The sequence below is a fragment of the Helicoverpa zea genome, chromosome 21 (genome assembly GCF_022581195.2).
Source record: "Helicoverpa zea isolate HzStark_Cry1AcR chromosome 21, ilHelZeax1.1, whole genome shotgun sequence".
NCBI classification, from domain to species: Eukaryota; Metazoa; Arthropoda; class Insecta; order Lepidoptera; family Noctuidae; genus Helicoverpa; species Helicoverpa zea.
In genome coordinates, this window is record NC_061472.1 from 6,166,008 (window position 1) to 6,179,851 (window position 13,844).

Here is a 13,844-nt window from a genome sequence, read left to right on the forward strand (position 1 = left end):
TTCTCCTGTCAATTAAATAATTATTGCAACTGGTAATCAGTTTTCAGTTGTCACTTTTTATTATCCTTTTTGTGAGGAGAACATGGATATTTTCAGTCCCATAGTATATTACTTATAATGGCTTCATCTGTGCAAAACAATAGAGTTACGTCTCCTGGATACTGTGTGTGTTGTAGAACGTGCAATATGTGGTGTTGGAGAGCTTTCAAATGGCTCCCTGTAATGTTAATAGTGTCCATTATAACTTGGTCTTATTATGCCTACGTTATCCAATTGTGCATTTGTTAGTATTTGAATAAATTGTAGATAAACAATACAATCATTATGTATGCATTTTGAGATCATTACAAAATGTGTTTCTTTCCAGTTACCATTGAGAGTACGGTCCAAAAGTGTATCTATTTGGTATTATATCATATACTTCTGATAATGTTCTCCTGGTCTTATTGGCAGACTATATTTGCAGAACTCAAACCAATACCAGAAAAGGTAAGTCACGCTTTCTAATCATCGAAATTACTTCAATTGGTTGTCATTTATTAATTGAGTTCAGTGAGGCAACCTACTTAGCAATGTTTAGGTGTAGTATCCTGTAGAAAGTGAGCCAGTAGGGCACGAAAGGCCATAATCAAGGTACTAGGCCATAATACACAACTTTATTTACATATAATATTTAATTTTCCCCTATCAAGCACTGTTTATCAATGAAAATGAAAGTATTAAATGTTAAAAAATGTAATCAGAATTATCATAATAAAATGATAAAAACTAATGACTCACTATATTGACAGAGTAAGTTCACTAAAAGAGTTTTTATTCAACAACTTTACTCAACAAACTAAGAAGCTATAGTCAATGAAGCATTATCAAAGTAATAATCTTTGACCTACTTTCGAGACAAAGTGTACTGTTTGCCGAAAATGTTGTAACTGTAAAAATACCACCATATTGGCTTATTAATTAAGCTGTAATTGATGTTAAAAACATCAATTGGTTAATTACCCTTAGGTACATATGATTACTAAAGCTACTATAATTAGCATCTTCATTCTCTATTCATAGATACACAAATAGGAACCTATAAAGTGTAACAAAAAGTTTTACTTGAGAACTAGCTATTGTGCATAGTTCGAGTTTTCCTGTGGTTTCACCGGAGTTCTGTGGGAACTACTGCCCTTTCTGGGATAAAATATAGCATATGTTACTCAGGATAGTCTAGCTTCTCAACAGTGAAAGAATTATTCAAAGCCTTTACAAACGAACAAACAAAACATCCTCATAATGATATTAGTATAGATTGAGATTATGTATTTCATTTTCGTGTATATTTCGGTATATCAAATATGTAATTGTACATTACCAATTTGGTTCATGTTAAAGAAAACAATATATCTTGATGTCAAATCACCCACATTAAAAATTAAAGCTAACAAAATAAATGTGACATGTGTGTGAAATTGGGTCATGACATAAAAATGTTTTAAGGAGTGGTATACACATCCCAAATTGCTGTGATTATACACAAGATAGTATTATCTATCTGTGTTAGGTAACTTATTTCCCGCTTCATTATTTATCGCTATGTTACTTTTTTGGCAAACAATAGTGCTAGAAAAATAGTACTTTTCATAGTTCAAGTTATGATTTATTAGAACAAAGAAAACATATGTCATCATATAGTATTTATTGACAGTTACAGTTACAGTTTGCAAAACTGTGTCGCTGTCATTAGTGAACCACCTCCAGAAGACGGAGGAAAATTCTCAAAATAATTAAACAAAATACGTTTTTTTCATGTTTATCTTACAGCTTTTGTACTATAGAAAATGAAATCACAGTCAAGTTATCTAAAGACACTTTTTGCACAAATAAGATCTAAACTTCATTTCTTTTGAGATCAATAAATATTTATAGAGTCACAGTATCATCCTAAACTGGTTCGCCAGCTAGTTATTATTCTTGTTTTGTATTATAATGAGAAAACAGCCTATGTTATTACTTGGAATGTGTTCAAAAGTGTGACATCCAATGGTTGATCCAATATCCAATATCAACCTTGAATGGAACTTTATGGTGTTATTGTTAAAACTTGATTCATTAGTCACCTAATTAAATATAAAGATTTCCTTATGACTAACAAGCTGTTAACGCGGCTTGATAAATTCTCATGGGAACTACAGCCAATACCCACAGAAAGTATGACCTATGTTACACGGGGATAATGCAGCTTCCTAACAGTGAAAGATTTTTTTAAATAGGAGCCTTTATGAAGGTACAAAAAAAAATATTGCCTCTTTATAATTTTTTTAGAATAAAATAAAACCATTTAAAAATAGACAAGTCTGTCAAAGATTTTTTTTTCTATGGCAGAACACACTTAACATGAAAGATAAATATAAACATTTGGTCTATCAGAAAGTTATTTATGAACTCTAAGGTTTCTGCAAAATCTTATCTAAGTATTAAATTATGAATGACTCATTCATTGAATATGTAGAATGACTAGGCAGGTGATATCTGTGTTTTCCTGTTAAAAATGGACATTGGGCGTCCATAATAATTACTAATTACTACTTACCAAGTTCAAAATTACAGCTGTTTGCATGCTTTCATGATATCACTATTATTACTGGATAATAGTGTTTCATGGAATGAAGAAAAAGTTTTAATCGATTTTGGATAATTACTGCTCTAGCTAGCTTTTCCATAGTTGTTAAGTCATGAATTATTAATTGATACATATTTTCTACTTTGTGCTGTGTTAGTTAATAATAGGTCATAAGTCTGGTTGTGTGTCGATATTCCAGTCTTGCTAGTATGAAAAATTTCTAACCGTAGTATGTTCTTGTTTCAGTTTAAATTGCCTGAGGCTGAATTAGAAAAATTATTGAGCGCAGAATCTGAGGACGCTCAGCGGACTATATTGGATAATTTTGCCAAAGACCTACCCATAGTAACTAGGTAATGTCTTCTGTCATTATTTTTAACACCTTAATAAGCTGAAGCGGATTAAATGGACAATAGCAGGTGACCGGCCACCGCATGGGCCTCACAGGTTCAATGGTCTATCATAAAAGTTTCTGTGTATAACTTTCATTGAAGTTCTTTCTGCATTTGGAAATTCAAACCAATGAAAAGTGATTAGGAAGAAGATTTCAAAACCTTTATGTGAGTAAAGAGCAAACATGCTGCACCATAAAATTGGGTTAAAGGCAGAAAGATGATGATGATAATAATGTGAGGTGACAGCTTTCGTTAGTTAGACAATATATTTAGGAATATTGATACTTTGATAGGATCAAGATTTGATAGGGCTACCTGAAATCTTATCCTTGTAAAAGCACTTTATTATTCTTTTTCCATAGAATTTATTATTTCATTCAGTTTTTTCTCAATTCTAGACTCGGGCAAATGGTAAGAAACTTCTTGGCGATTTTTTTTCATGTGGAATCCAAAAAAGAAATTTTAGAAAGCTTTGCCCATACCATACCCGTATTAACGAGGTTTGTGCCTAATCTGTAATTGTGTAGCTAGAATTGAGAAAGAAACAGTAAGAAATAAACAAAAGAGGTTGTTAACTCAGGATATAGATAAATATTAGTTTGGATTTGTAATCACTGGTGTCCGTTTAATAGATTATGTAGATAAACCATGATGAGGAATATGACGAGTTTAGAAGACTTTGTAGAAACTTGTTGAGGAAGGCCTCATAACACCCTCATGATGGAACAAAACTATGTTATTGACATTAAGTCCATCAGATACATCCAAGGTATACAAGAGATGGGCCAAATTCAGGACAAAGGGTGGGAATTCACTTAATTGTTGTGTTTTTGATCATATAGATTTATTGATATTTCAGGACAATGTCGGGGTCAGTTCGGTATTGCAACCGCTGCGTGCTAGTGAAGCCTGACCGTGCTCACCACTGCAGCATATGCGCTCGATGCGTGCTCAAAATGGACCACCATTGTCCGTGGGTCAACAACTGTGTCTGCTTCTACAACTACAAGTTTTTCATGCTCTTTCTCGGCTATGCTCTGTTATACTGTCTGTTCATCATGGCCACGTGTCTACCTTCCTTCATTAGATTCTGGAAGGTATATCCCACTTTATTTTATTTTATCTATAATTATTTTTTGAGTGTGTTCTTTCGCCAGTTGTTGAATGTGAAGCCCTAATTGGATTTGTTTTGCAATTTTTTTATTTTCTTTTCTAAATTAACTTCACGGAAATCTGCTCTGAAATTAGAATTTAGTTGTTAGAGGTTTTGAACTGCACTTATGGAAGCAGTGGTAAATTGATAATGTTAGTATTATAGAACATGATGAGTAACAAAACAATGGCTATTTCCAGATGTATCAGGAATACAAGTATGCCCACTGCGACCGTATGATTGAAAAAGGCTCTGTTTCTAAAATATGCATGGAAATGATTAACGTAATTGTTTAATTATTTACACATTAATCAACGCCTATTTACGTTGGCGCGATCAATAGGTTAATGTTGCTACATAGATTAGATTTTATTATTATTTTGTCCAGTACAACGTCCATTATTTCATATCTAATAGTGATGTTATCTTAACACGTTGCTTGACAAGTGTTTGTTCCGTACATAGAAATGTGAATGGACGCGAAAATCAGTACTCGCGTGACAATTTTTTTGTAAACCGTATTAGTATTCAATCACATGTCTGTTTTTTGCTATCAAAAGTCATACTTTTGATAGTATACAAAAAATTGGAATTTCAAACCTGATTTTAGATTTTAATTCGACTGTTAATGATTCACTCGCATTTTTATGTCTCATTAACGCTTAATCAAGTCCAGCACTGTATAATCCGGCATATTTTTTCATATTTCTGCATAATTACGTATCGCGATAGCAATAGCAAGTGATTAGTTTTGTCCGTAATCTATGCATCACACGTAGCTAGGTGATATCATACGGCTTACCTTGACATTTATCTGATAAACTTTCGATAACTGTCCGATAGCCATTAGTTTGAATCAAATGTAACGACTTTATTGATTTGTGCCAAATGCACAAGTCTAGCACAATATTTGTTTATGGTTCCACATTGTTTAAATGTTTAGTATCGGTTTCGCAGTGGGAATTACTTCGAAATTTTGTTTTTGTTAGTGTATTAGATATTTAAACAGTGTGGAACTATTAGGTCTTTATTACAGGTTCTGCCTCCCTAAAATCCCCCTTGATTGGGTGATTGTTGATGCCTTAAATTCTCAAAATAATAAAGTCAAAGATATCTTGATTTAATTCTGTAATACCGACCAAAACGAATATTTACATTAGTACTATAAATGCTTGTAGCTAATTTAGAAATGACCGTAGGTAGATAGAGCAATTCACGATTTCTGATATTTATTGTTTATCATAACATAATGAATTTGAACATTCCAGTTTCCTCTAAAAATACTAGACATTGCATTATTTCAACTGTCATTCTACGAGACATAACATATTAATTTCTACATGAGATTTGAATGCATTACCAAATGCCTGACTTCATCAGCAGCCCGCCATCTTACATTTTAAGGGTTGCCATTATACAAAAATGAATAAATTTTGGTAGTTTATTAATGTATTAAGAGCTTTTTCAGGGTGATTTCGGCAATGCAGCGACGACGGGAAGATATCACGTTGTGTTCGCATTCTTCGTAGCGTTAATGTTCGCTATATCTTTGGGCTCGCTTTTCGGATACCACTGTTACCTTGTAATGAATAACAGGACTACTTTAGGTACGTTTATTAATAATTTTCTATATTTATGTTCGAAGTTTTCGGTCCTTTTTTTTCAAAAATTGTTTATGGTTTTTAGTGTTGCCATTTATAGAAAAGTGCGATACTTATAGAAATTTTTGAAGGTGACTGCAATTACGAAAAATTAATAGCGACTAGTTGTTTTGTTTTTTTTTTTTTTTTGTAAGACTAAAGTTAAGTTTCCTTTCAGATATGCTCGTTTCATACCGCCGCTTGGGCAGTCCTACAGGACAGATCATTAACTCTATGCTTAAGACATTGGTCAATGGTAATTGCAGTCACTTCCAGTTAATTCAGTTACCATTTGATAGTTAGATTGTAGGTTTAGGGTAGTTTGATAATCTCATGCCATCAGTAGAATTGGTGTCAAAGAACCCTAGGTAATTTTAGGTGTATTTAGTTAAAATTGTTGTTGGAAAAATTATATATTTTTCTGATCTCTGTAATATTGGATTGATAAATAAATAATTATACAATCGATACTTTCGACTTTGGTACGATATAAAAATGTGTTATCATCTCTAATAATGTAAATAATGTATATGCTGGTAAAAACCTGCCAACGTTACAATATTCTAATGCACTTTACATATAAAATTTCAGAGGCGTTTAGAGCGCCTATGTTCCGTGGAGGCGCTGACAAGAACGGCTTCTCAATCGGCGCCTTCAACAATTTCAAAGAAGTGTTCGGCAACAGCCCCAATCTCTGGCTGGTACCTGTCTTCACAAGGTAAAACAATTTACTTTTACTACAAAAACAACAAACAATCATCGGCCATTATTGGTTCTGGCAACACTGACGTCACTATGGCAACACTTGGCCTTATACAGCATGTTTGGGTAAATAGCGACACGTATTTGTACATTTGCGTGTATTGTGTGACCTGTATGCATGTTCCCTACATGTCTGATGAAAAAAGAAGTGAATGACCTATTTAACAAATTGTTAGTGTGTAGTAATAGTACTGAAAATAACTAATAACATTACACTAGCAACTGTGGAAGATTTGTTTCTTATACTAACTAGGCATGGAGGTAGGGTTCAATCCGCTAAATATAGATCTGTAATTATATTGGTATATACGGAAAATATAATTTATTATGTACCATACATTTATATAGGCAACAAAAATTTCATTCATTCCATCATCATCAACGAATTTCTTCATCCTGCTTTAAAATTATCAATTCTTTATATATTTAAATAAGTGGTGTTAAATATGTTTTTACAAATGATTAATCCTGAACATTATATTTAAAAAGTTTTAATTTTATAACTTTGATGAATCTAACAGCTTGTATTTGGGTTTTGGAGTTTTGTAACTTAATTTCCAAGAAATTAACAGCTCGTCACTTGCTTCCACCTACATATGTATATTAAGCCAGTATTTATGTAAAATATTTACTATTTACTTAACAATATTTTTCCGAACGTACCCCTTAATTGAACGTGGCGCGGACGAGCACTTGGTCCTTTTATGACACTTTCAATTTTATTGCATGTATTTTTTATTCACACCTTTTCACAACTATGTCCCATTTTATTTTTTCGGTAGCACTGATAGCACAATTCTTCAGTATTCTGAAACACCTAAGCTATTTATTACTATTATTATTTTTGTCCCTCTTTTGATACGAGTGTATCGTTCCCGCCACGCATATCAAATCCCTCTCAAATGGTGATCGTTTTGTCAGCCTGGGAGACGGGTGCGAATTCCCCGTCCGTCGTGAGCACCAACTTCAGACATTTACCACGGCCCAGGAGCCTCACGGCTACGAGTCCATGGGCACCACGCGGTCAAGGTCAGATGCCAAGGACGAATATGAAGCCGACCCTAACCACATACCTTGAGGATATTATCCCTAAACATAGCTAATACGAATATATTAATATTGAAACCAGATTAACGTACGGTGGAATTGGTACAGCCATTAAAAGGCCCGTGAATACCACTTTCGAGGTAGAGGTTCTTTGTCTTTTCGTACTGTTTAGAAAATACTTTTTTCTATTCAGACTTTCCTTTAGAAATATTTGGCCCAAATCTTCCATGTTCGCCGTCGAAATGACAATCTCTGCTACAATATTGTATATCCAAACTTTAGAATAAGGTCAGATTTATGAATCGAATCTTGCCAATTTTTAATAGAGTGATCGGTAGCTAATTTTAATTTTATTGGATTTGACGGCCATTTTAGTCGAGTCCAAACTAAGCGACTATTGTCTTTAGTGAGGAGAAAATCTTCGGTTGTTTAGTCGAGTTGTGCATACGTATTAATATCGATACTAAAAGTTGTTTGAACATTTTAATACGTAATGGAATAATTTTATTCGAATATACCTACTCATGTACACGAAAGTGCCTTCTTGACATGTATGTGCTCAATTTAGCCTTATAGATACATTTTCATGCAATTAACTTTTAAATGCAATATTATAATAAAAAAATAATATTCTCAAGTTATGTGGGAGGTTTCAGCTGACATGTGTTTTAATATTTTAATAATTATGATTCAAATATAAAGACTTCTGTGCAACGTGCAAATTGCTTTTTAATGCATTTATTTCTGAGCTATATACAACACACAAGACTGATAAAGTTAGAAATGTATTTTGTAAGTATGTTTTGTGCACAATAAAATATTTTGTTCTTTGATTTTGTTTTTTATTTCACGTTGCTACACTGCTTTGTTCAATTACTTGCTTCCGTAGAGCCGTAGTGGTTAGCAAACTGATAACTTTCATTGGGAGTTTTATACTAATTTTCTAATTTAACGTCTGTGTGCTGTATATTCGAGTATACGTCTTTCTTCAACTGTTTATCGTCTTTTCTCTTATTCTCTCAGTCTATTGCATGTCTTTGGGTGCTCCAGTTACGTTTACTATAACAAATTAAAAAAGTTATTCTTATCAGACCTACAGATTTTATACCTTCAATAAAATCTAAGATAAGCGTTTTCATATAAATTTTTTTTTATAACTCTAAAATATCACAGAAATGCGATATTAATAAAGAGGTATATATATTTATAAGTCGTTGGTGTGCCATAAAATAAATAAATTAATAAATAAATAAATTTTTCCCTTTGCAATAAAGTCTCAAATAATTGCATAATTTAAATATAAAGTTTAATAGTATCAATAAACGTTATATTATATTTATACATATTTTTATAAGAATTTAAATATACATATAAACTATAGTAGCCAAATATATCGAAAGACAAAAACAAAGAAAAGCGATTCGAAGACTACTGAGGTCGATGCGAATCAAACTCTAACAAAATATAGAACGTCTGTAGCACCCTCGCTTTAAGTGTCCATATAATTTATATTATTCCAAATTCAAATTATATTTCTATAAAGTTATTTATAGAATTTAAAATAAGGAGGTTTATTATTAACATTTTAGCTCGGAGATGGCCCGCGAGACTGAGAGATGGAGACTGTGCCCCAGAAAGGGCAGGACCGTCCCGCAAATAGTATAAGGAATATAACATTTTCCATTTCGCTATATTTTATTACAATCACGATATATTTAAATAAATCCGTTCGACTAATTAAACGTTGCTTTTCATTCATTGGCGTCATCCAACCTTTTTGATAACGATTCCAAATTTATGTCATTCACTTCTTTTTTTATGTAGGTAGCCCATTAGTAGGCGTCCCTGCATGATAATGTTAGAAGGTCAGGAGCTTTTACTTAGATGCGTGTATGCGCAAAATGAGGATTTATTTGCGTTTGGTAATTATACAGCACGCTGTAGATGTGTATACAGGGTGCTTGTCATGGCGCTGTCATTTCTTGGAGGGGTGGTTTTTGGATAAAATGGATTTATCCAAATGGGTAGGGCGGGCTTTTTGGAGATAGTGTTTTGTTTTTAACGTTGGAAAAGTTCTGATTTATGAGCCTATATACCTAAGTGTGTTTCAGTTTATACATCTGCAGAATTATGATTCTGTGTTTGAGTATTTTAATAGCACAAGAGTTCACTTTAGAATAAATGGGATTTTTGTATTATTTTAGCACCATATTTCAAACAGTAAATACTTTTGATTTGGAAAAGCTATTCAGAGAACTCAATTTTCTTTGTGTGCACTTTTCAAACGTTCTTCTTTTCTAGTCTAATAAATAAATACCAAAGTCAAGATTTTCTTTCGTTGAACATAATCAAATTTTAAACTAAGACTAAGCAGGCTGAAGGTTCGCGACCAATCAATTAGTTTCTTCCTAAATGACATCGCCATAGATTTGAACCCTGTATAGTGTCACCATTATTGTAACACTAGAAAATTATTCCACATTTAAGGGCCACTAACATCTCATCTTAGATTATAACTGTAGAACATTAGACTATAACAATCTACATTTTCATAGATATGTTTTATTTGTTGGATTTGATGAAATTGGGTAAAAAACGGCGTTACTTTGGAGATTCAGAAATATTAGGTTTATCATCTTAAAAGTAACGTTGTGTTGTGATAGTTTTAACTGTATTTGAATTTAAATTGAACTTGCTACCCAATATAAAAGTCAACGTTGTATTCAAAACAAAAGGTTTGATAAAAAATTGCTGTGATGTGGATTTTGTGTACATTAGATTCAGTAGCGACACATTGGTTAATGCACTTAAAATATGATTCCTTATTTTTAAATTAGACACATAACACATAAATTAATCAAGAACTTAAATAAATAGATTCAATTACTGCACGATCATGCACTTAAGACACAATATTTTTTCTGGCAACACCTTGATGTTTCACAAACACAATGTGACCAACATAATAAATAAATGGACGGTGTAGTTTCGGCGACGGCATCGTGTATCCTACGCCGAGCCAGGAGGAAGAGTCGGAGTCACTTCTCAGCTCCGAGCGGTGGGAGCGCTGGGGGGAGCGAGCGAGGCCCTTCGACGAGCGAGAGAGCTCCTCCTTCGACGAGCTATGAGTGTAAGCCGTTGTAGCGACCGCGGCATGCAGGCTTGGTACAGGAATAGGCTAGATGATCTACTGAGGATTTCTATAACTTATCTTTCCTGTTTTGTGATTAGAGATTGAAATTTGAGCTAATGTCAAAATTCAATCTCTAATAGCAATTTAACGGATTCATAGGTTGTATTAGTCTATTATTAGACTTGTAACACTTGATGCGATGTTGACACTGCAAAATTAAATAGAAGGAATCTCAATAACTGGTGGTAAATACATAGTGTTGCCAAGCTATGTACTATTGGGATGAGAACAAAAAAAAATCTGGCAACACTAAATATTTATAGTTCACCCTGATGTGTTGGTGCTTTAAAATCACTTTACCTAAGCAAGAGCATCAAGATTTATAAGTCTATTCAACTCTAGGGCCGCGTTCAGCTTTAATAGATTTGGGCATGATATAAACTGGAATAGTTTGAAGTTGACGCTGAATGAGAAATAGTATTTTTGTTAGGTTAAGCTTTTGACTTTTAAATATCTCTGGTTTGTATGGGAAGTGTGTTTACATTGAATTTAATATCTTTAAATAATATTTCTGCTAGTTAGTTGCTCAAATGCGTTAGATACTTATTATATTACATGTTGTGTATGATAATATCTGCAATACTTTGAAGATATACCCTGCAGTATGTTTTGTTAGTACAAAAGCAGCCATATTTAATTTATCCGCCATATTTAAAATAGAATAATAATAAATACTGATTGTTATAAAGCCAAGTCTGCACTGTTCGGTCGTCACAACAGCCCGAAGGTATGAATTAGAGGTAATGTGAGGGAAATGGTGCTGAACTGTAGAATGATAAAGAACGGATAATATGTATTTGTACCTACATTTGGTAGTGAGCTTTGCCTTACCAAAATAGTGACTATGCAAAGTTACATTAATCGAAAAATATCATCTAAATGTTTATTATTATATTATATAGTGTTATAAATAGTTGATATTTTTAGTTTTTCTTAATAATATTTATGACTGCCATGTTTGTTTGACATGTCAGAGGTGGGCAACATTTTGGTATTTTTATGTATATTATCCGAACCTATTTTAAGGTAATTTCTCTATTAAAAATATTCGTTGATTTCTTATTCTCCTTTAATATGGATCTCCTACCAAATGAGATTTTTGGGTATTTAGTTGTCTCAATTAAGTATAGAGCAGAGTACGATACCTACTCAGAATGAATGCCCACATATACAAACATTGAGGCTTTATTTTTAAAATCTAGGGAATGCATATCTCTGTTTACCAAATGTTGTCCATCTCTTAGTACGTTTAGAATAGATATAATTTAATAATGATTTAAAAAAATATCTTCCTATTCGCTTAAACCACTTCATACATATTTTCCATTTTTATATTCTAAAATTTAAGGGTACATGGCACGTTACGGTACTTATTTAATGCTGTGTATAAAGTGCTTATGTATGAGACTGTGTAGGGAGATTGTCAAGATGTCTATAGTATTTTTCTCTTTAACGAAAATTTAAAGTTAAATGTCCTCCTCCGATTCATATGGTCCCTCCGACAACCACTCCATTTGTTTGCTTAATGGGGATTTTTTTTAAAAGTGATTTAAATCAAGCATATTAAATTCAAAGATCTTTTAAATTCGAAGACATGCTAAAACTTAATTTCTTTCGTACTTTTCCTCATCCAAATATCTAAGTAATCTTTATAGCCAAAGGGCCCTTCCCTGTGTGCATCTCGAGCTTCTTTCGTTTACTTCGTGTGATACATTTTCTTGGGTTTCCATGGTTAAAATTCAATAAAATCAAGGATCTGTTCATACTGCTACTGATCATAAAGTACATTATTTTCTATATAAATTATTTAGGAGCTTATATATTTGGGATTGAAGAAGTTGGTGCCCATTAAAATAATCTGAAGCAGGTCTATAATTAAAATCTTTGTGTGCCGCTAATCTTAGGAAGCTTTTTTTTAACCTGTGACATTCATTTAAATATAAAATAGTTAACTTATAAGGCGACTTTAGCTGTGTGGATCCATGTAAGATAATTTTTGTACCTCTTGAGCTACTTAAGAATGGAGTAAAATTAATTTAAAATAAATGTATTTTCTTAATTATTTCTATTAATCAACTAGGTATATTGTATTTGCAACAGTATTACTTAAATTGCATTCCTTAATACTTACTCTTAATTTAGAGCATATTATTTTTATTTAATGTATTTGGGAGTTATTTTAGTTTTTGTCGTAGAAAGTACTTTTTGTTTGTAGCTTATTTGAAATATGACGGGACAGTTTTGTAAAACAATTATTATCTAAATATCCGCTGATATAAAATATATGTGTGGTATATTATATAGACCTATAATGTGTTTTTCCGATAAATGTTCTAGGCAGATACAATAATTGTGTGTAATATAAAACCGCTCGTGGACTAATTTAGTCTATGGTATAAAATAAATATATAGTATACAGTTTTGTTCAATGCAAACTATGCACATATTTTACAATGACAGATAGTTAAATTTTTGAGTCAGGAAAAGAGGATTTTTGTGTACTTACTAAAATTTACCTTATTTAGATAAAATGAACATCCCGTTTTTTTCAGCTTGCAAAGCTATCATCATTCAAGTAATACTGACTCGTTAAATCTAGAAAAATACTCTTCTCTCAATCGATATCATTTACACCTTTAATTCGTCATTTTCATTTCATTCAATCCCTGAATTTTAGGAATATACCCAATCCTTCAACGAAATCCTAGTCATATATTTTTTTACTTTTTTTATGTTTTATTTATACTTACTATGAGAATTCCAGAGGCATTTATTATATAATTATATTCCTACTCTAATTAAGCGAATTGCTATCACAAAATTAATACTTATTTTTATAAAGGTTAGTTGATGCCTATACGGACTGTAAATAAGTAGAAGAATTTAATGGATTTATTTATAAGTGTCTATGAGGACACGATGTGCAATGATTTTGTAATTTAAGTACAATGGTGATGTGTAAAATAAAGAGAACAAAACTTAGTCTTGTTTTATAAAATTTAACACCCAATTTAGACCAACAACCAGACTGCCAACCAAAATATGG

General features: G+C 32.3%; 1 protein-coding gene across 3 annotated transcripts; it reads left to right on the top strand.

The window, feature by feature from the left end:
- The first annotated feature begins 34 nt into the window (after positions 1-34).
- On the top strand, positions 35-13,780 carry LOC124640875 (palmitoyltransferase ZDHHC2-like). Of its 3 annotated transcripts, XM_047178829.1 has the most exons (8): positions 39-283; positions 368-489; positions 2,855-2,961; positions 3,863-4,100; positions 5,625-5,763; positions 6,388-6,514; positions 7,480-7,587; positions 9,195-9,347. In XM_047178829.1, the coding sequence occupies exons 1-8, from the start codon at positions 118-120 to the stop codon at positions 9,268-9,270; spliced, it is 1,083 nt and encodes a 360-aa protein (XP_047034785.1). In that variant the 5' UTR covers positions 39-117; the 3' UTR covers positions 9,271-9,347. The 3 variants fall into 3 exon arrangements, with proteins under 3 accessions (XP_047034786.1, XP_047034787.1, XP_047034785.1); XM_047178830.1 differs by lacking the exons at positions 7,480-7,587; positions 9,195-9,347 and adding an exon at positions 10,592-13,780 and having other exon boundaries at positions 35-283; XM_047178831.1 differs by lacking the exon at positions 7,480-7,587 and having other exon boundaries at positions 36-283.
- The last annotated feature ends 64 nt before the right edge of the window (positions 13,781-13,844 follow it).

Bases quoted from the DNA above. Each gene is read 5' to 3' on its own strand.
- LOC124640875 (XM_047178829.1), top strand. From the start codon at position 118: ATGGCTTCATCTGTGCAAAACAATAGAGTTACGTCTCCTGGATACTGT. The intron at 2,962-3,862 runs GTAATGTCTTCT...TTGATATTTCAG, and splicing joins GACCTACCCATAGTAACTAG to GACAATGTCGGGGTCAGTTC. The intron at 4,101-5,624 runs GTATATCCCACT...GAGCTTTTTCAG, and splicing joins CCTTCATTAGATTCTGGAAG to GGTGATTTCGGCAATGCAGC.